General features: G+C 37.2%; 1 protein-coding gene across 4 annotated transcripts in view; it reads right to left on the minus strand.

The window, feature by feature from the left end:
- AKAP11 (A-kinase anchoring protein 11) overlaps positions 1-22,694 on the minus strand; it is a 384,481-nt gene that overhangs the window by 334,200 nt on the left and 27,587 nt on the right. For 2 of the 4 annotated variants that reach the window (XR_008840926.1, XR_008840928.1), the window contains 4 exons: positions 19,570-19,653; positions 18,815-18,861; positions 16,223-16,383; positions 7,894-11,808 (listed from right to left, as the gene is read on the minus strand). Coding sequence is in view for 1 of the 4 variants with exons in the window: in XM_056495943.1 (XP_056351918.1) it covers positions 11,662-11,808; positions 16,223-16,383; positions 18,815-18,861; positions 19,570-19,653 (439 nt within the window). In the remaining 3 variants the exon portion in view is untranslated. Of the gene's footprint in view, positions 1-7,454; positions 11,809-16,222; positions 16,384-18,814; positions 18,862-19,569; positions 19,654-22,694 lie in introns of those variants that run through there. The other 2 variants (XM_056495943.1, XR_008840927.1) reach the window with 2 other exon arrangements.

The following is a 22,694-nucleotide window of genomic DNA, read 5'->3' on the forward strand; positions in this document are numbered from 1 at the left end:
ATTCATGCCTTTTTCCAAAGATTTGTTATTGAGCACTCACCTTACAACCAAGTTGTCTGGTTTCATTTTTGCATTATAACTCTGACACATTATGTTGCCTATTTTTGCTGCTACTTAGAATTCCCCAGCTTCAACACCTCTTTTTTTTTTTTTCCAGTAATCTCTTCCTTTTCACTGACCCATATACCCACAGTTCAGCAACTGAGCCATACTGAGTGCACCACTGGTGCCTGTGGGTAACTTCATTCACCTCTTGGCCAACTGCTCTCTCACTCTCTTGCAACACTTATCAAATGGGAAAATCCCCTTTGCAGAAACCCACCTCTGTCTTCTTCACATCTGGCTAAATCTGCATTTTCTTTAATTTTAGCATTGAAATCACAAAAACATAACAAATTTCCTACAATCTGGAATTGCCACTCCTACTGCGGTGAGGGTGACAGGTTTTTAAAGAAAGTAAAGGTTTTTGAAAGTAAATTCAGTCATGAGCCAGGTTTTGCTGTATTTCCAGAGCAAAGTTACTAAAAGGAGATGCAGAAAAATGTAAAGAACTGAAAATGGGCCAATGTCCTCTATTGGTGCCAGGACATTACTTATGGGATATTGCAGGTGCTGAGACATCTTGGACAGTGTTTTTGGTAAAGTGAGGGTGGGAGGCAGGTGGAAGATGTGGAAGATCACTTAAGGCTGTTGAAAATAAAGATGCATCTCTCTCTCAAATACAGTTCACCACAAGGACCTGACAGAAAAGATTTACTTCACAAAATGTCAAAACTCACAATTTTACATTCAACATCCAGGTACTATGTTCATCCTTAATGTAAAACACATAAACAATTAAGACTTCTTACCTACTAGTAGATAAGAAGTTTTAATTGTTTATGTGTTTTACATTAATCATACATCTCCAAAGGAAAAAAAAAATCTGAGTATAGACAATTTTCTTAGCATTTAAAAGTCTTACTTTTGTGTCATTCTTTTCCTTAAAAGGCTGCTGAACTTGTCAATGATTAGTACAAAGATTAAAGCTGAGCAGAAGAACTGGTATAAAACTGTGCAAACTGGAGAGGTGCAGAAGAAGGGAGTAAAATAAAACAGCAATAAAAGCAGGACCAGATGTGCTCACTCGTCACTAGACATGTTACATGATTAATCACTTGTCCTCATTGTAAAAATGAAGCCAGGAAATCCACAAAACCTCAGTATGTATGTAATAGTGCATTTCTAGCTAACAAATTACAGCTATCAAGCTACAGAGAGAAGCATGCACTACATTTACTATAATTTAACATACTGGCCTTGCCTGAAAACCTGGCAAAGTTTGCTACCATGCAAGCCTATAGCATCAAAGCTCTGTATTTATAAGGGTGAAAATTCAAGTGTTTAACATTTACATGAGATTCAGCCAGAGAGATCATGGCTGGGGCAATTTGCACATAGTTCATCATGAAGGTGCTTGTGATGGTCCAAAGCACCCATTGCTTTCCATAAACACAGCAAACATTCTAAACAGGTTGTGGTGGCGTTACCTGGAGCACAAGCCTGGCTGTATTTCATGTCAAGCCACTGACCAGCCCTGCTGCTTGGAAAGTATGGCCTGACATCCGATTGTGGGCCGCCCCGTGAGGTTCACCAAACCACCAGCAGGAGAGTGGTTATGCTGCTTTCTTCAAAACATTCCTGTGGCTTTCTTGAGAGCACGGTATTTGTCAGGTGAGCAGCACAGCCAGAATGGTTTTATCTCCTTGTTGCCATTATATGTGCTTCAGTAGCATCCCAGAGGTCTCTCTTCTGCTCAGCTGTAAATAGAGTGCATGAAGAACCATCCTCTGGAGGGCTGCAGGCATCAGAACACATTTTAAGGCTAACAAGGAGCATTTTCAGTGTGAGCTCCCATACACTGAGAGGAAATACCCAGTTATTTATGTAACTTTTCTTAAAGAAATTTTTATTTCTTTCAAACATAACATGAAGAACATTTTTACCTTTTATGCTGCAATTTTCAATCACGTCAACCCGTGACCAATACTTTCTCAATGGGAGAGGACTGCAATTCTGAAATGGTTACTTCAGGTCTTCTCAAGGGGTGGTTAATTAGCTGTTAAATTAGCTCTCTGCACCTAAATTAACACATGACCACCTAACATGCCTGTTAACAGCCACACATTCCCTTCTGCCAATGACCTCTTTCCCTGGAGCCTCATCAATCAAATTCAGCTTGGCAGGAGACTTCTTGATCACGTAGAGGAGAGGGAGACAATTCCCACAATCTCCCTGAGCAAAGGGCAGGAGGCATCAGTCAGCTTCACAAAATGAGAAACAAGGAATAATAAGATAGGAGACCTACCCAAAAGATCTTCCAGAAGCCTCATGTAAGAGCTGAGCAGCGAATTCCCTTATTCCAGGCAATCACAGAGTTATAAACATCATGCATCTTAATGCAGTCTTTACTACTGTTGTACTTTTACTACTTTTATTACAAAGTCATGCCCTCGGGAAAACAAAACAAAGAGGGATAATATCATGTGGAACCTTAGATCCTTTCATTTCTATTATCTTTGGGAATTCCTTGACTTTCACAAAGCCATGGGTTTGCTTTGAAGGTGAGCCATCATTTAGAACAGGGTGAGACTTTTCATCCTTTTGACTCCCCACAGAGAAGCCAAAAAACACGTCAGGTACTTAGAAGGATAGGATGGTTTGGGTCAAAAGGGACCTTAAAACTCATCCAGTTTCAACCCCTCTGCTGTGGGTAGGAACACCTTCCACTAGACCAGGTTGCTCAACCTGGCCTTGAACAATTCCAGGGAAAGAGCATCCACAAATTCTCTGAGCAACCAGCACCTCACCACCCTCAGAGTGAAAAATTCCTTCAAAATATCTGATTAAACCTCTCCTCTTTCAGTTTAAAGCCATTCCTTTTTTTCCTCTCACTACATGCCCTTATAAAAAGCCCTCTCCCAGCTCTCTTGCAGACCCTTATAGGTACTGGGAGATGCTGTAAGGGCTCCCCAGAGCCTTCTTTTCCCTAGGTGAACAGCCACAGTCTGTCTCTCAGTCTGTCTTCACAGGAGAGGTGCTCCAGCCATCTGGTCATGTTAGTGGCCTCTTCTCCACCTGCTCCATATGTTGAGGGGGTGAGAGCTGAACTTCCAAAGCGATAACCTTCCAAATTATGAGGATTTTTCTACATGCAACCAGCTTGGGGCAGACCCTGAGTGATTTCCAGATTTGCCTGGAAAGGCCCACAGTTTTCAAGTGTTATTACAGGAAAGCATCTGAAATTCTAAAATATTAGTTTGATCATATTTGGGAGAATAATAAAAATGCTAACTACTGCAGGATTTGGTGAATACAAGAAGTCATTGTGAATGTCCAAAACTCTTCAGAAGAGCCCAGGATCATTGTTTCATTTTACAGACTGACTCCTTCCAACAGATTTCACCTTCTTCAGGGTCAATAAAGTGTCTGCAGTTACTATGGGACTTGAGGTTGGGAGACCTTTTGGGAGCAGAGAGTAGTATTGAAGTGAGTCAGGGAAGCAAAATGCAGAAACCCTATGGAATAGGTGCCAAGGATGCTATGTGGGGTCAATGCAATCCACAACCCCTGCTGGAAGGTACTAGTTATACTGAGAAGGTGGATTAGTTAAAAAGTCCCACGCATTTAGGTCACTATAACTGAAAAGAAAGAAAGAACTGCAACCCTTACTCTTCTTAACAACCCAAGACTGTAGGAACTGCGCATTTAAAAACAGATCTAGAATTTAGGACATAACTCTGTCTGAACATTTGCCTTGCACACAAAAGACAGTTGGTAGGAAATTAATTTCAGTTCAAATTAAGTAACCTCCAGGGTCAAGACTGTGTTGTGACCACAGTTCATTCTCTTTCATTTTCTCCTTGTTAATTAGAGACAATTTCATGAGCTTTAGCTTTACTGCACTTCCAGTTTAATTACTGGAAAATGTTTACATTTTAAGAAAGAAAATTGAAAATGAACGATGGAAACAACCAACCTTCTCATTGCTGCCATGTATTCAGATTAATGGTTATTTCCCTAATTAATCTAAATCATTCATCCAGTGTAATTTGGATGGCAGCAGGAAGGATGAATTTTTTGTGTACTTAAATTTTTCTTAACAGTTGCGGCAAGTTAATACATGGAGAAAAATAAAGTAAATAATATTTTAAACACACAGACTACAATATGGGCATATACCATAAGCAGTGTCATTCCAACACTTGCAGATGATGAAAAAAAATCTCACAAGATAATTTTAAACAAAAATTACCAAATTCTCTGAAACCATGTTTCTAGGAGCCTCTGAATAGCACTTTGATCATACTGATGAGGATTCCTTGGGGAATTTTCAACACCCACCTCTTTATTTTCTCAGGCAGTCACAGGAAAAGAGGTTTTATTGAAGATGCCAGCATGTACTAGGCTTGTCAGGATGTTTCAGGCTTAACCCTCTGAAGACTCTGATTGCCCTGAAGATAAAATATTCACATCATAGTTTACAGCAATAAATTAGGACGCAAGCCAAGTTCTGAACCTCCTAAGCTAAAAGAATGAAAAATGTGTATGATCTGTTGCCACAGAAATATTAGTTAAGCATCTCATAGTCCTGTAACAGTTAGCTTGGATGCTCTCCTATTCCCAGTGCCTTTTAACTCCAATGGATTTAGCTGTGAACTCCAACTCCTCTCTGATACATACTGCATAACATCCTATAAAGAATTCAACAGCACACCTGAGTATTGCCATTTCTCTTGACATAATTTCTCTGCTTTTACTACTTGGTTTCCACTGAGCCATATTTTAATTTCCTACAGAAACCTGATGCATCTTCTCTGAACTACAACTTCCAGCAGAAGCAGATGGTTCTTTGCTGTATTTCTGTCCATATTGTTAGCATTTTCATAGAATCATGTCTGATTTTGTGTGGTTATCAATCCAGTTGCAGCATCTGTTCCCAGCACAATACTATGGGGCAATAATATGAAAATACAACCTTCTTAGGTCTTGACTATTTGCTGTTAAAAGTTACTATCTATCTAAATTGAGACCTGATGCAACTGGATGAAACAACTGGTATTTTGCCAGCTTTCCAAAGGATTGAGTTCTGCCCTGTTTCTGGAAGCCAACCAGCAGCACACTGGCAGCAAGAAGCAGGAGTATGTTAGAGTTACATTATACTTCGGTATCAGCTTAAAAGTTACTTTTAGATCAGCATAAAATCCAAGGGTTTTGCAAGCAGTAAATTGGGTTCCAAACCAAGCAACCACAGATTACTTTCCTACAGGAGTGAAAAACTCAGCCAAAAGCAAGTTTAGCTCTTCTTCGCTGCTTGATGATTTCTGGTAGGCAAGCCTTATTCCATAGCCTCACAGCTAAGACTCCCCTTGCTGGTTTTTAACCACTTCCACCAGACAAGAATGAGAAGGCCAGAAGTCATATCAGGACAACAGAGCAGGGTCAAAAGAGAAGCTGAAAACGACAGCTGCACCACAAGACTTGACAAGGGACAGAAAAGAGGTAGAAACCAGCAACAGCCACAAGTAAAGTGTAGGAAGAGCCTCTGATTTAACTTAGAAGCTAATTGAGGTGGAGGCTGTACAAAATAGGTGATTGGAATTAAGTGGGCTACAGGGCCAAATAGCAGAAAGAAGTACCACATTATCACAGACTTTCTTTTCTCAATATTCATCTGATTCCTGGTTGAAGCACTGGAATTTCAAAAACCTGAGTCAAATGAGTTGCACAAGTGTTCTCTTTTGCCCTTTCTTAATTAAAAACAAACAAACCAACCCAAGTAAAGGCACGCAAAGCTCCCTCACGGTCCTACATGCAGCAGTAATTTTCAGAAGGATAAAAGCAATGCAGACTGTATGCTCTGACTCCATAAAAGTCCTAATTTCAGGTTTTGCAATTTCTGTGGAAAGGTGTTGTGTGGTCACGGACTAGATAGCCAGTACCCTGACCACAGACATGGCCTCATGCTTGTCACCATCAGTTCCCTTGCCCCAAGCAGTCACACGCTTCATGGTTTGCCTCAACAGCAGGGGAAAGAGACAGCATTTGATTAATATGGTGCTCAATAACCAGTAAGGTCAGTGATCTGGGTACATTTCTGCAGCCTTGGCGTGACTCACTTTCCGTAGCCACCTTCCAATCGGAGGCTCGGAGCAATAGCCAGCGTGGAATTCAGTCACACCAGGAGCTCAGGCTAGGGACTGAGAGGAAGGTCTGACCAACAGCAGCAAGAGATGGAGTAGCACACATGTTGGGTGAAGCCTATGGACTAGCTGGAGACTTAACTCTCAATTTAATACACCAAGGTTAAACAAAGTGCATGGATACTGTTCTGTGGTTGAATGAAGCCAGCCAGAACCAGACTGCTGAATGAAAGAAAAATAAAGACCAAGGCAGGAAGAAAAAAGCTCAGATTTATCTTCCACATGAGTATCTTCTTTCTCTTTATGAAAATCTTTTGTTTCCAACTCACTACTTGCCTTTTTTTTGAACATACAGTATTTGTAGAGTAAGTTATTTACTTGCTTCAGTTAACATATATTTTCCATGTGATTGACCATGAGGCATTACCCAAACAAAAAATCTTTGAAACTGATACGGTAATGAAACACAAGAATGCTCCTTTTGGAAGCAATCTCAAAATACTAAAGGAACCTCCTTTAAACAATCATTGCAAAAATAATCAAGGAGAGTTACTCACACTTACTGGTTTTAAAGGAACTTCAGTGAAAATTTCCTAATCCTTGAAATGAAACCCAGCTGAGAATAGTAGACTCACAACTTATACATCAAAAGACATTAGGACAGCTATTTGCACAGCAGTACCTCTAAATCTTAGAAACAGATGCACACATCATCTCTGCTCAGCATTACTATTTTAGGGTACTTGACAATATGCTTTTTGATGCATTTCACAAAATTCCAAACACTAGGATTGTGAAGAAGCCTGTGAAATGTCGTTTCACACATTTCATTAGCAGAGTATTCTTGTATTTGTCCAGAAGCCTAAATCTGAGTTCTAAGCTAATTTCGCAAATACTGAACAAAGACCAAAATCCAACCTCAGTCCACACAGAAGTATCAAGGCCACCGTACTAACCCAGCTTCCAGGCAAGATGAAGCTGACTGGCTCTTACATCCCCCTTGTGCTGTGAGTAGAGTCCACGTGACACTTTACTGCATGTCAGTGCAACTGTGGGTTCATTTTTCAACCCAAAGACAGTAAAGCAGGGTCCTCACCCCTTGCAGGACTCCAATTTAACTCTGTAAGAAGTATGCCATCTACTGATGCACTGTTTACTATACCCCTCCTCAAGTGCCTTCACACAGCCACTGGCCAAGACTGGTCTTAGCTGTGTTTGCTGAAAAGAAAAATAATATCCCATGAATTTAAAAGAAAGGACAGCACTCTCAAAGCCAGTGAAATGTGTTTTATTTTAAGCCACTGCTAAAACAAGGACAAATTTAGTGCAACCTGGAGTTCATAATCTGAAAACTGAATATAGTTAAATTACTAAAATGGCAAAACTTGTCACCATTATACAGTACAAGACCTTCATATTCATTGAGTACAGTTACATAAACATTTAGTTATTCAAACTGCTTTTGGTATACAATTGCATCACTAACTGGGCTGTGAATTACTGTAACACTGCACAAATAAGCAGCAGTTCCAGCAAATTATAATAAATTTTATCATTAAATACGGTTCAAACATTAGAACAAAGGCCCTCTAAAACTACAACACCAGCTATACAACAGGAATGTACAAAGATGGTACAAAATAAAGTGACTACAGTGGCTGGGCTCTGTACCTGCCTCTTCAGAGCTCAAGTACAGTAAATGTGTAGTGACTTGTGTAGACACTTGACAGTAGTGGCTCTTGCTGAAAAGCCAAACTTCTTACAATAAAAATCATTCCTGAATCTTGTATTTTTCTTTGCAAGTTGACTGTCTAGAACTACAGGGGTTTGCGCTGGTGTTTACTACTCAATGTGTTCCCATCTCCAACAATTTGTCTCTCTTCATAGAAAAGGTCCCAGACAAAGTAACATTAGAAAATTAACATTCAAAATCTGATACCATTTTTGAGAGACCAAATGAGTCTCGGAATGTGGGTTTCTGGGTTTTGGGGGTTTTGGTTTGCTTCTTTCTAAAAAGCTTAAACAATCTTCTAAAACTCAAAAACAAAGATTATACAGAAATTGCATTCATGTACATCATCTGAGCTGCCTTTTTACATCCTTGTTTTGAGACAGCAAATCCTCTTTAATTTTAGATTATGGGTTTGAGTTTTGTTTGGTTTTTATTTTAAGGCTTTATGCATACTTTGTATTATTTATGTACCCCATTCTGAATGTTTAAACTAGTTTTAAAAATGGTCATTTCTAACTTACTTTATAGACAGACTATTTCTCAAAGTGCTTTTTCTACAGAATCTTACAAAATATCACAACACTTCCATTTTTTAGAACACCAAAGTATTTATGAAGTGTTTGGGTGATTTCTGAAACAATAACATTCTAGGATATATTTTTCTCAACAGAAAAATTAAATTACCAGGGTTCCACATACAGCAAAAATGCAAGATGAAACAAACTCTACCTTATAATGTCTGTTTATAAAGCAGAGTTGTCTGCTTTAAAGGGACCAGAATGTGGCCTTTCATGTTTTTACAGCTTTCACTTACGTTTCTGCATTTGTGGTCAGGAGTTTTAAACAAACTCAGTAAAAGTGTAATTTAAGACTTGCATTAGCAAGGAACAGCTTTCTCACTAATATGGCAAAGAGCACCAGTTAGATATAGACAGAGTAAGGTTTTCAAAGATTATTAAAATTATTCAATTGTAATAATTTTGCCAGGCATGTTTTTCATGCAGAAGGAGAAAAGTCAAGTCATTCAGAACAAATTTAAAACTTTTTGCATAGAAAACTGGCTTGGTTTCTTTGCTTGTTTTCAGTAAAAACAAAGTATTTTATAACATTTTTCTCATGAAAATTTGGAAACTATGCTACTTTCCTCAGAGGCTAATAAAACCATTTCTTCCTTAATGTAACACCAATCAATAGTTACACAACATATTTGATCCAGTCTGAAAACAGGATTCCATTTATAAAGATAATTTTCAGTAAAACTGTTGTCCAGTTAACTTTCTGAATAGTTGTAAGCTTTGTGAATAGCATGATCTTCTGCCTTTCTCCAAAAAAGAAAATAAAAAGAAAAAGCTCTTCACCAACTTTATAAAATACATCATTCTGAATAAATGAATTTTAGAATGGCTGTTCCTGCAGTGTTTTTTGTTGGTTGTGTTGTAGGTTTTTTAAATGTATGGTTTTGTACATTTGCAATACCTTCGATATCTTTCTCACTGTACAGAAACACTTTACTGTACTGTACTGTATCCTCATGCCCTGAAATTCCAATTGGTGAGCAAAATTTAGTCATGAGGCACTGCTTTTAGCATTTTATTTCCCTGACATTTCAATTTTATAGGTAAATTTGTAAAAGTATATTATTGCTGTGTTAAGAGAAAGGTATATAATAACCAGGAATATTATTTCAAATTTTTGTCTAAAACAATGTAGAAAATCAACCTTAAAAAAAAAAAATGAAAATGAATACATTTGGGAGAGGAAGAAAAAAATTCAGACAACCTTTGTACAATTCTTAAAAAATATTTGCTACTAGAATTATCTTCCAAATATGGGAATTAAATAACTTCCCCTGACATGCTTTGGGCTCTGATGTCCTGATGTCTGGATTATATTACGATAACAATACAAAAGACCTTGAAGTGGTTTTGGTCTTTTTGTCACATACATCGATTTTTCAACCAGTGAAATGATATATGAAGTGAGGAAATAAACTGAGCATAACAGAATTTTAATTTAGTGATAGAAGTTTGCACCAGGAGTTCAGAGCAGTGAGATCTCATGCACATACAGATAAAAATATCTGCATGTATTCACATGTGTGAACACATTATGTACAGATATAAAAACATGAAAAATCTTTGGCTCTGTGACAAAGGTGAACTTTGTGAGATCCAAGGCAGAAATCCAGATGACAAAACAGGACTAAAACCAACCATGTCTCTGCAAAAAGGCCAGTGGAATGTTTTCTTGAAACACAAAGACACTGCAAGAAGAGCGCTCTTGAGTTTGCCAGTGTGACACTCCACAGCAATTCACAGAGTAGGGGAAATCAGAATTGTACATATGCCATTAAAACTCAGGAATAGATTTGGAGACCATATCTCTCCTTGTTTGGGATCACAAAACTGTGCACCATATCAACAGTATATTTTTCTGAGAAAAAGCTATTAAGATTTTTTTGTTCATCCAAAATCAGTAACGCTCTATGATTATTTGCCAAGTTTTAGGTGGCAACCTGGTAATCACCAGTGCCTTTTTCTCTCAAAGGATATATAAAAAAAAAAAAAAATGCCAAAAAAAATTTTCAAACCACAGGATAGGTGAAGGTCCAGATTTCTGTTCAGACAGAAAGGCAAATCAGGAGCATTGGTGATAAAGCTGACAAGACTGTTAAAAATATTGAATTAAAAGTGCCTTTAAAAAAATTCAGTGAAGCCAGTTAACAAAATGAAATATCAATTTGCCCAAGAAGTTTCACCTTCACATTTTTATTAGCTTTCTTTGCTAAACACTTTCATGCTGAGTAACAAAATTACCTGTCTTCATGAAAAGAAAATTTGTATGTGGCTGCTTTGAAATAAAGAATTAAAACTATTCAAAAAGATGGCTGAAATCCTCAGAAATTTCTATCTTCTATTTTTAACACATCTTCATGAGACTAATGTACAAATTCTTTGACACAGAGCTACTGTCAGAAGTACCTGTGTACAAAAAGCCTCACCAAAAAATTTAGCAATTTAAATCTGACTGACAAGCTTCAGGAAACCTTGCTGAAGAAGTACTTATGAAATTATGCTCAACTTCTCACTCTGCCCTTCTCCCAGAAGTTACCAGCTCTACAGGAGTCAACAGTTTCATGCATTTGCACCTCAGCAATTTCAGAGCAGACTCTCCCACCTTCACATAAAGTTAAAACTGGTAAGGTGGTTATGAAGCCAGACTGTATTAAGGGGCTGTTCAGGCAGGTCACAATTTTCTTCCTGGCAATGCTGCTCTTGGGCACATAACACCTGGCTAAGATGAATAGTTTTTCCACTGTCTGCAGCAAGGCATTCCAGAGCAGATTCTTGCTGAAATCAGTGCTCTTAGTCCTGCTGTGAATACAGCACACAGGAGTGGGAGAAAGAGCTATCCTGACACAAGGGGAATCCTGAACATCATGTCTGAGACTGTCTCCTGTGGACTACGATTATAGACGAGGGCCATTCATAAATATCTCAGTGGTATGAACACAGCAGTAAATACAATTTATGTGTGGGTGGACAACATCGATTATGGACTGAATAAAAATACCATGTGCACAGTATCACAAAGCACAGCACAGCTATTTTGACTTTCACCTCAAAGTCTTTTAATGCTGACTATTACTTAAACATTCACTAGTTGAATTTTACTTCACACATCTGTGTTCCTTCTATCTCCTTTCAGAAGAGGAATGGAGTGAAGAGTGTTGCATCTTTGGATTTTTCAGACATTTTCCAGAAGCCAGCTGACCAAAGATTTACTTAGAGCTTGCTCTCCATCAGAGGCTGTCTCTATCATTTCACAATATTTCAGCACTGCTTGCAAGAGATCTCCAACTTTCCAGTCCCTTTCTCTCAGTCTTCTGGAAAGCTAAGGGGAGACAGGAGAACACAAAACAAAATATTTTCACTGGGACATCCTGATTAAGTTACAGAAGTTATTATTGAAACGTGAAGTCATAAGAGATCAGTTGTAATGAGTTAATCATTATTCCCACATCTATAAAAACAAAAACTTCCGCAAGATTCAAGCACTTTTCTTTAGGGCAGTCTTCACAAAACTTTCTTCTGGAGGGAGCACCATTTTCAGATTATGTGGTGCCACAGGTATGAGGACTGTGGTTCATCAAGACTGCAGAAAACAGGAAATTCTGAACACAAGATTAAGACATTTGCCACCCCTCCCATGTCAATAATGCATGTATAAAAAGACAAAATTCTGTCTTAATAAAAGGATGTGGATTTTCCTTTCACAACATATAGTGTGGTTGGGGTGGCAGAGACACTACCCTCAATGAAAACAGTGTCTTCAGAGTTGGGAAATTATAACATCTTGGGGAAGAGGAAAAGGTGATGATTAAGTTAAACTACCACTCAGGAGTAGAGAACAGTGTAGCTGAAAACATTTCTTTTCCCTCAGGATCCAAAGAAAAAAAATCTTCCATTGCTGATGTGCCAAGCTCAGCTATACGTGTAAAAAACAAGCCAACTCTAAGGAAAAAATGAATTTGACAACTTGCCCAGGAGTAAAAAACTTAAAATTGTTAAGTTTAAATGAATAAATAAACAAACAAATAAACACCCACACAAACAAACTGTTCTCTGCAGCTTTCTGGACACCTGTCAATGCTGCATTTCGTAAACAGTTTAGATATTCTACTTATTCTTTAAAGTTGCAAATTTTTATCCCCTTTTATAGTCCCTACCAAGACATTCCATATATTAAGTTTAAAAAAAGTTATACACAGTGTTCAGGGAAATATTTTTCGCAGTTCCAAAATTAAAAATTCATATAGTTTCTACTATGAGACCTGCCAGATTGCAAAATAAAGTTCTATAAAAAATAAAAAGGAAGACAATCTTTCCCTGCTTCTTTACCTAGCTGATGTTCCACCAAAGCAGGTGATAGGACTCACAGAAAGAACATGGGCATAAAAACATGTATCAAACAATTAACTTCTTGAGAAAACCATTAACTTGAACAAGCAAAAAAATCCTCTCTAATCCTGATCATAATTTATTCTGAACTCTGGAAACTTTTTCATTGAAAAAAAAAAAAGGACATTTTCTATACAAGAAGAGACTGAAATCTGTAGCTATTTCTCTGAATTTTAAAGCAGAGCACAGGAAGTAGGAGTTTTATAGACTACAACATGCAATTTTGTAAATGATGTTTGTTGATTTATAAAAGAATGGTCATTTTTCTTTCCTCTGCCAGAGGAAAGTGTGGCTAATGTCCAAGTACCTACTTCAGCAAATACAATATAAAAATTCTGTCCAAAGAAGTTTTCCACCATGGTAAAACGACAGAGCTGGCATCTACATTTTAGGTTTAATCTCACTATTTCTTTAGATGATCAATCTGTTTCTTACTGCCAGACAAGTGAAATATTAAGAGTTTACTCAAAATAGGAACCTTAAAAGAGCTAGGTAAGGTCTGATTAAAAATTGAATACATATGATTTTTTAATCCAGGCACTTGCATATCCACATTGTACGGCATCTCACAGAAGCCATGAATTTACTGGCACAAATACAAATGTATTCTGCTCCGTACACAGATACTTAACTCCTTTCTGCCTTGCTGAGCATAACAAGTAAGGGTTAAGTAAGAGTTCACACCCAGCTGCAGCAATACCCTGCTTGACAGCGCTGGGAGCACTCCTGCCTTTCACGCAGCCGCATCGCATCGGTGGCTCATGACCCTGCTGCGATCAGCTCCCACAAGCCTTTCCTCCCTTCCTGAGCTCACCAGCCGCTCTCAGAGGAAAGAGCTGTTTCCGACGTCTCCAGCCCGGGCCGGCTCCCCAGGAAGCCGGGGTGGCTCCCGAGAGATGCCCAAGCCCCAGGCGGCTGCAGAGCCCCCGGGACGCGGCCGGCGCTTCCCGCTGGGCGGCAGCGCCCTCTGCAGGGGCTCGCTCAGCCTTACAGGAGCCGGGAACGGCTGTGTCCAGCATAATTCGGTCTGCTCTGAGACCGCTCCCAGTGGGAAGCGGGATGGAATCAAAAACGGGCCGTCATTCTCTGCCTCGGGGAGGGAAGCAAAATTTCAATTTATTTTAACATAACTGCATCTGGAGAACTAAAAATCATCTATAAAATTAACTACTGTAGCATTTTCAGGACTGTTGGACTATTATGACTGAAGTGTCAAATAGAAAAATATTACAGCTTTTTAGGAGGGCACACTGCTCTTCTTGGTATGTCCTCTTGTTAAGGTAGCTGGAGTCACTCTCAGATACACAGCCAGCTAATGATATCTTCCCTCTGTGTCCTGGAGCATTGGCTCAAATCTCAGCACCACAACTTTGTAGTCTCTTAACTCAGAGCTGGCCAAAGAATTAGAGACTCAAGGAAAAATAAAAAGAAGAGGCACCTGCCATCTCTCTTCTGTCTTTCATTTTATATTGTCAGATACATGTATCTCAGATACACAGAAAATAAATTATTAACACTTGTGGGTCCTACCACTATCCTACCAAAGTATTTGCAACAAGAATTAAACACATGAACAGATCTTCAAAAGAAGACAAAAAACTTCATGAGGTTAGAATGAGTGCTATCCCTAACCTTGACTCGTCCACATCCAAAAACCTTCAGAGAATGCTCAGCCAAGCATGTGGGGACAGAAAGAGTAATATATTTTCTTCTTTGTGTTAAGGCACTTATAAACTGAAACAAAGAAACATATGAATATAAGGACTAAACCAACAATTTCAAATAGTACAGAAAAGTATTCTCAAATTGCCTTCCAGTTTATGGAAGCACAAAGTCCACTCTACCAGAACTAATGTACAACAAAACACATTCTTGAAATAAATCTAAATCAAACATACCAAGCTCCAGAAAAGGAACATAGGGCATGTATTTCTACACGCCCAGAAAACATTTCCAAACTTTCTGGGTTATTTGAAATAAGAATGCAAAACTTGCTACGCTTAAAATCAAATACACATTCCATACAGTTACACAGGCAGAGAAACACCTCAAAATTATCATTCTTTTTGTATGCTAGGAAGGGAGGGGCCTCTCTTAGGAAAATGCAGACCAGGTACAATCTGGACTGGCCTCTAGGCATCTTTCACATTTTTGCCACAAGTCTCCAGTAGCTGAGCATCACCAGTGTACACACCCTTCCAACTCCGGGAGTCTGTTTTGTCATACTGACCTTCACCTCCCACTAACTCCGCTTTCTCCTGAAATGATGATGTAAGCTCTGGAAAGTCCCAAGCTGAAGAGTTAATATTACATTTCAGAACTGAGAGCAAGCTTTTTCTTCCTTAATATACTGGTAAGCATGTTAAGTCACTTTTGCCAAGACCTCAATTGTTAAAATACTATTAATGGCATCAGGTTAACCCTTTTTCATACTATGAGGTCCCAAAATATAAATATTTTGTAATTACCATTCCTATGAACCTCATTGTTAGAGACAACGCCTATATACCTATTAAGTTAGCCTTTTAATAATAAGGTAATGTTAATTTCTTGATTAAAAAAATATAGGTTTAATGTAAGAAGTTCCAGATTATCATGTGTAGCTTGTTGTGCAGCCATGAAAGAATAGGTTTTATGATTTCATTGGAATAATAACTTTCTCTTATATGTTTCTGATGGAAATACTCAGGACAGTATGTACACCAAAATACTGTGCCTTTCCAAAGGGACACAAATCGCTAAAGGCCAGTTCCTTTAAAGTTTGATCAATAAAATGAAGGTAAAGGCACTTATGAATAAAAAAACCTTATTGAGAGCTCTTTTCAATAGCTTTGGATTTAGCTGCTTACAGAATAAAGACATAATATTAACCTCTAAACTAAACTTCTTTCTAACAAGACAATGTATCTTTGCTATCAAAAAACAAAACAAAACAAAAGAAAACAAAAAACAAAACAAAACAAACCCTAGGCAGGACATGCTAAGTTAGAAAAAAAATTGCATGACCAAGTTCTTGGAAAGAGTCAATTTATAGACAATTAAATACTAAGCAAAAAGTGCTCAAAAAAAACAAACTTGCACCAAATAGAAATTATGTAATTGCATCCTTTTTGGAGTAAAACACTTGTAAGTGAAGAAGTGAAATAATCAGCTTTGATTAATACTGGTTCATGTATGGTATATTCACAGGCTAAATAAGCTGCTACACTTCGACCTCTCAGGATTAAAATAATGATTTTCCTCAGCAATGAACAGCAAATGAAGTAATAGCAGCTGGTATATCACAGCAAATGGAAGTCAAGGAAATACTTCTCCTTCCCCACCTCCCATCAAACCTGAATACTTACAAAGACAAACTCCCTTGCAGCAGTGTCACGAAAGTGAAGGTCAGACACCTCAGTTTCAGAAGCTGCCAGCCACTGGAGTGCTGCTCTGAGCTGCAGGTCCACTAGATTTGGTTCCAGATCAATATTCATTATTGATAAAGTCTTCCGCATTTGCTCCAAACCTAATACTAAATATAAAATAATCAAATCTATAGCGTCAAATTGTTTCCAAAAAAATCTCTGTAGTTCACTGTTTATAGACTGTATTATCTTAAAAACCTCAATTTAGTATACACAGATATGAAAGGAAATATGAAAGGAAAGAATTAGATTAGTCTCAAGTGTTTTAGCACTTTCCCATTAGGAAGCACTGTTTATCCAATTTATAGCTGTGTGCAAACATAGCTAAGTATTAAAAGATACCTAAACTATAATGAATATTCCAAATGACAAGAAATTCAGCACAGACTTTCATAAAATGAACAGCAATGGCTCTCACATGGTCCATCAGTTCCTTCCATTTCTAGCTGCTATTTTTTGCTATGCTTCCATCTAACTGATTTTTAAAAGTACGCATTTCTGAATTCTTTCCTGCACTGATCAGACTGACTCTTGAAGTTTTCCAGAATATACCACTGGTTTTACTGAGGCATATCCAGTTTTTCAAAAATTCTTTTATAGCATAAGTTCCAAAAATTTTTACAGCATTGGAAGAGTAGTTGTGTTTAACACTTAAGAACTACAGTATTGTCAACTTCTGTTCCCAAGTTGAGTTTCTGGATACAGCTACCACAGAGATGCTTTGTCACACACCCAGAAACAGCTAGGCATGTACATAGTGCTCTCCAAGCTGAAGCTACTGCTTCCAGACTACTGAACTTGAGTCCAGAAATATGGAATATATTAGTAAAAAAACCACATATTCCTGTTGAGTTCACCTCAATCTCAATACTACTCCAACTAAGGTCATGAAAATTGAGATACGTAAGGTATTCATTCCCAACTGGAAAAGTCAAGCAAGTTGAAACAGATTCCCCCAGAAGTAAAAGCAAGAGAAAACTAACTAGCAAAACTGTCAAACAAAACAGTGCTTTTAGTGGATAACTGAGTATTTGTCTAGGAGCCCCAAAATTTAACTTCTATATAGGAAAAAGAATAATTAAAAAAAAAAAAATGACAGTGGGTGGAAAGCATTGCAGTAACATTGCTGAGAAATTTTGGTACATTTTTTAGTCTTTTAAAATAGATGTACATTTGATAATAAGGCTCTGATTCAAATTCTTTGGTGAAGAAGGCACAGCCAGCTTAGAAAAAGCCAGACATTTACAGGTACGACATGAACAGAACTTCCAAATGTACAAGACCAGGTACAAAGTTCTTCTACCTAGCACACTGTTTAAACAGTCCTACAATTACATAACAGAAAGAGCCTTTTCAAAACAGTGTGAGAAGGTGAGGAGCTTACACTGGAAAAATTTCACTAGAAAATCCTTAATACAATACAAAGCATCTGTTGCACTACAGACAGTAGGTGACACCTAAACCATGTAAAGAAAAAAATCCAATCACTATCCTAACTGAACAATTCGAGTATTTGAGATGCCAGGACTTTTTAAAGTTGAGACCAAAAGAAAGCAAAGACATATTGATAAAGCAGATGAAACCTACAGAGCAGAAAATATTGTAATTACAATTATTCTGAGGAAAAAAATATTCATTAATATAGCTTTATTTGCTTATACCCTTACAATCACTCTAATACAATTAAGAGATGCCAGTCGCTTATATACATTTTCCAGGAGCTTTAAAAGAGAGAAGAAAATCTCAAACCAATCAAAAAACCCTAAACCCACACATCTTTCTGCTTACATTAAGACTACTTGAAGATGTGCAACAAGGCTGAATATGCTCTGTAAGAAAGTAGCAGAAGTTTCTGGAAATGCTTACTTTATCTTCAGAACACACCCAATACATAAAAAGAGTTGTGTTACAACTTGTTTTAACATCAGCTCATCTTAAAACCATCTTCACACACTGTGTATTCAGGCTGTTTTCATTTCAGTTAACAATCTTGAGCCTATCAATCAGGCTGGAACCAGAGCAGAGAAATCTTCTAACATACCACAAAGTTGTAAAAAGATTCTGGATAGACCCTATGTTATACTTTACTATGAAGAAAGAGAAAATAGCAAATGCATTGAATCCAAGATTTTTACTGTTTTTTGTGACTCTCTCCCAAGATTAATGTGTCCAGGTTGAGTAACTTCTTCAGCATGTTAATTGCATTGCCATGGCTCCTTAACAAATATTTTAAAAAGTTAAAATATAAATTCACACTTTCAACAAGCTGATGAAACTTCCCTACCTTATGTTATTAAATTCATGTAAGCATCAGTAACTAGCACTTCCTAAAGGCTGCAAATTTCAGTGTATTAAAAGGATTATGTAGGGCATTAATCTAACATTCTGACACTTGACTAACACTCATTATGATGAATAGGGATAATAGAGTTGTCACCTTGCTTTGCAGACTAGAAAGAAAAAGAATTAACAAAACAATTAATGTACAGTGCACAGAACAAGAACAGTAGTATATGCAGGAACTGACATTACCTTCTACAGCATCCTTGGAATCTTCATCTTTATCTTCTGTTCCATCACTGTATTTTAATTAAAAAAACAAAAATATGAATACAATCCAATATATGCATTACATGCAGTAAATTCTAAGACTGTAATGAAGGTTAAATGATAAGATCATAAAAAAATTAAGGAGTGATCATGAAAAGCAGCTTCATTTCTCACACCATTTCATGTTGTAAACAGACATCATCAACTTCACAAGATTTTCTCTTGGGAAAAGGGAGAAGAGAGAAACAAGAGAAAGGTGTTAAATGTGCTACTTATTGATTTTAATAGTTTTGCTTCATATGTGAAAAGGTTGAGCCACCTTATTGTCGCAGATAGTAATAGCTATAGGTAAGCCTAAGTGGTCTATAAAACCAATTACTATGCAATTCTGGAAGTTTACACAAGCTAAAGGGAAAAAAAAGCCCCAGAAATCCTGTAGGAAGCAAGCTCTAGTCTGAAAGAAAAAAAAATAAATCTAAAGACTTATAAACTGCAGGCAAGAACATGCAAAAAAGGGACCTTTTTGCAAGCAAAACACATTATTCAGTTTTAGCACAGAAAAATTTAATCATTCAAGGTGGATTAATTAATGAAAAAATCATATTGTGATTAAGTGAGAAGAGTGTGAATAATGTATCAGCATAAAAAAATGTGTTGTATTTTTATTTTCAGAAATGATGATTTCATGCATTAATTATGAGGAACCCATCTGGTTTATATTTCTCAACTCAACCAACCTGTCTGATGTTGGAAAGGATAAATTCTCCTCATACACATCCCCTTCTAAACCAAGACTGCTCCAGCTACTGCTGTTACCATTACTGCCAGGAGAAGAAGAGAAGACAGCTGAACTAGAAATGAACAATAGCTCAAACTAGAACCTTCATTTTCCTTATAACTCTTTTGTCGAGACATTTAATGCAAGAGCACTGAAATTTTCTAGACAGGTTTGCTGGAACAAACATGACTCTCAGTGCTATCCAGAGCAGCAATGTGCACAATTAATCCAAAACTAGCAGGTTTCAGTGCACTGGTGAAAGTATTAATTTGTACTCATTAATTTTTCAGATCAGTGCTAATAGGAATTTTGTCCTCAGGTCTAAGCACATGGCTTGTTATTTATAAAAGCTCAATAATTTCAAAAGGATTACTCATAGGAAAATGGATTACATCTGTATTATTTGCTTAAGAAGCAGCTAATAAAATTATTCATTGTGAAGACAACTTCACTTACAAAATCTCTCCATCACACTCCAAAAACCCAGTAGTGATCTCCAACAGCCTGATGAGATGGAACTCCTAAATATTTTTTTAAAATTTTTATCACTGTTGTACAAGTTGGTCTTTTAAAAAAAGTGAGGCTTATAAATCTATGAAAACAATACTGAAAAGATTACTTCAGTAACAGTTCACAAAAATATTGCATTTATTCTATGACTACATTCAAGCCAATGCAAAGAACTGAAAAAACTGAATGTTTTTACACTCATTAATTTCAGTCATTATAAATAGCACAGTTTGTTCAACCTGTCAATATTGAGCAAGTCATATGATTAAATCTTCATTCCCCAGCTTCATACTTCCCCCAGAGCATGTCTGGAAGCCTTCCTAGAATAGGACTTCCAAATATCCAGCATTCTTCAAGAAAGTAGACTGTCTACTAGAGATGGCATGAGAAGCTGCAGAGTAACTGCAGAGAACAGCTGCTGCAAGAAGATGCTTTCTCCACCTAAGTTTTATGTGACTGTTGAAGCTCATTTCCACTCATGGCACATAGCAAAATGATGGAAGAAAACATCTCAAGAGACAGACACTGATCTCTTTCAAGCATTTGCCAGTAACATAATCACCTATCAGTGTCCCTTGCTCTCCAGAATGCCTGCTTGGATACCAGTTTCAAAACAGTGAACAGCAGGTAAGTCTACAAGACAAACACACTCAGATAAAAAGAAAAAAAGTTTACGAAGTTGCAAGTGCCTTATTCAGTACATTGTTGCTTATTTAGACTTCACATCCAAAGAAAATTCAAAGAGTTCTCTTATTATACAAACAAGAAAAAAGAAAATTAAAGAGCAGGAGCTTCTGAAGAAACCAACTTGCAGAAAATGCAAACCTGGTCTAAAATACATTTCTCAAGCTACTGTGTGAGACTATCACATTCTACATGAAGTATTAAGTTTGGTTTGAAATCATTAAATTACAGGTATAAAAATGTTTAATATAGCCTATTGGTATGCAAACTTTGCACTCACAGTGCCTCTTTCACTGCAAGTTACAGATGCAGAACATAAATAGAAATAAAAGCTGCCCTGGTTCTCAGACTAAAGGATAAAGAATTCATAATATAACAGAGTAACCTCTACACACTACCTTTCTGATTAGGTAAGAGACTTCATGCACTTTACAGAGGTCAATCTTAGTCTGAAATAATCATATATAATGAACCATACGATTACAGTGAGGTATGAATAAGGAATGAGACCTTTTTCTAATTAACAGACAAATTAGTACTCTTTAAAATAAACTCCTGTAACCACAAAACAAGCAATAAACAGAAAAAGGCATTCTAATGCCTCTATAATGGTTCATGCAGATCTTCAACAAAAGCCAGTAGAATAACAAGAAAAGCAAGAGGCTTCTGCTCTGAGTTATTACTCAACATGGATGCTGGATGAAAAGCCTATTCTATGTGATGCTACACATCAACTAGAGAGAAAGCCTAAGAACTTTTTAATTCTAAATTTAAATCACTCAATTTAGGCATGAAAAGCAGAAGACACAAGTACTTCTCTGCATAACTAACTAGCAAGTTCTCTAAATAACTTTCATCTTAACGGGGCTGCCCACAGGAAGCAGTGAATTAATTTCTTGTTTTGCTTTGCTTGTGCATGGCTTTTGCTTTACCTGTTAAACCATCTTTATCTCAATGAGTGCTCTCACTTACACTCTTCCAATTCTCACCCCCATACCACCTTGGCAGGAGTGGCTGGGTGGGGCTTAGTTGTCAGCTGGGGTTAAACCACAACAGGGTATTATTGAATCTGGTCTTGTTACAGATCTCCCCCTGGCTATCTTTTTCCACACAGGGCAACAATCCCAGATCCTTCCTTCAGTGATGAACCTCAGCAACACAGATGAACACACGTGCTGGTATCAAGCCACAATCAGTCCTGTAAAACCAGCTCACCAATTTGCACATGCCTGTTTCCTACATCAACACCTTGCTATCCAAATTATGTCTCCCCTTCTAAGTGTAACATGTTAACACAGGTCATTCCTCCTCTAATGAGACACAGATTTTCTTCCAAGTTATATAAATTACCTTCTTTTCATTTACATCTGTTTTATGAAAATGATAAACATATAACAAATGGAACATAGGCACTACTGGTCATGAATTTTTTTTATACTTTTTCCCATTATCAACTAATTTATATTTTATTGTGTATTTGTGCCAATATAGCGAATATTCTTCCTTATACTCAGATTTTCATAATAATTTTCACTTGTTTAAGAAACGATGTTTTTCTAAAAAAACTCTCAGCTAATGTATTCTTTTACAAAATTATTAAAGTGCATGAGTGATAAATTATAGTAATGGTTTGATTAAATTATTTAGTTAAGCAAAACATGAAAAATACTGAAGACATTTAACTGAGTAGTTCCACATTGGTACCAAATAACCTATTTGGATATTACTTAAGCAAGCATGTCTCCCATACTGACTTTAATCTCAGCAATGCTGGAAGTACTAACTAAAGAAAATATCTCTGTCCCATTTCTACTATTCTTCAACAGAAATGTTGAACTTTTTTATATCAATCATAAAAAACTAAGTTTATTTGCTCCTCATACTTTCCTT

The sequence above is a fragment of the Oenanthe melanoleuca genome, chromosome 1, assembly GCF_029582105.1.
Source record: "Oenanthe melanoleuca isolate GR-GAL-2019-014 chromosome 1, OMel1.0, whole genome shotgun sequence".
Classification (NCBI taxonomy): domain Eukaryota; kingdom Metazoa; phylum Chordata; class Aves; order Passeriformes; family Muscicapidae; genus Oenanthe; species Oenanthe melanoleuca.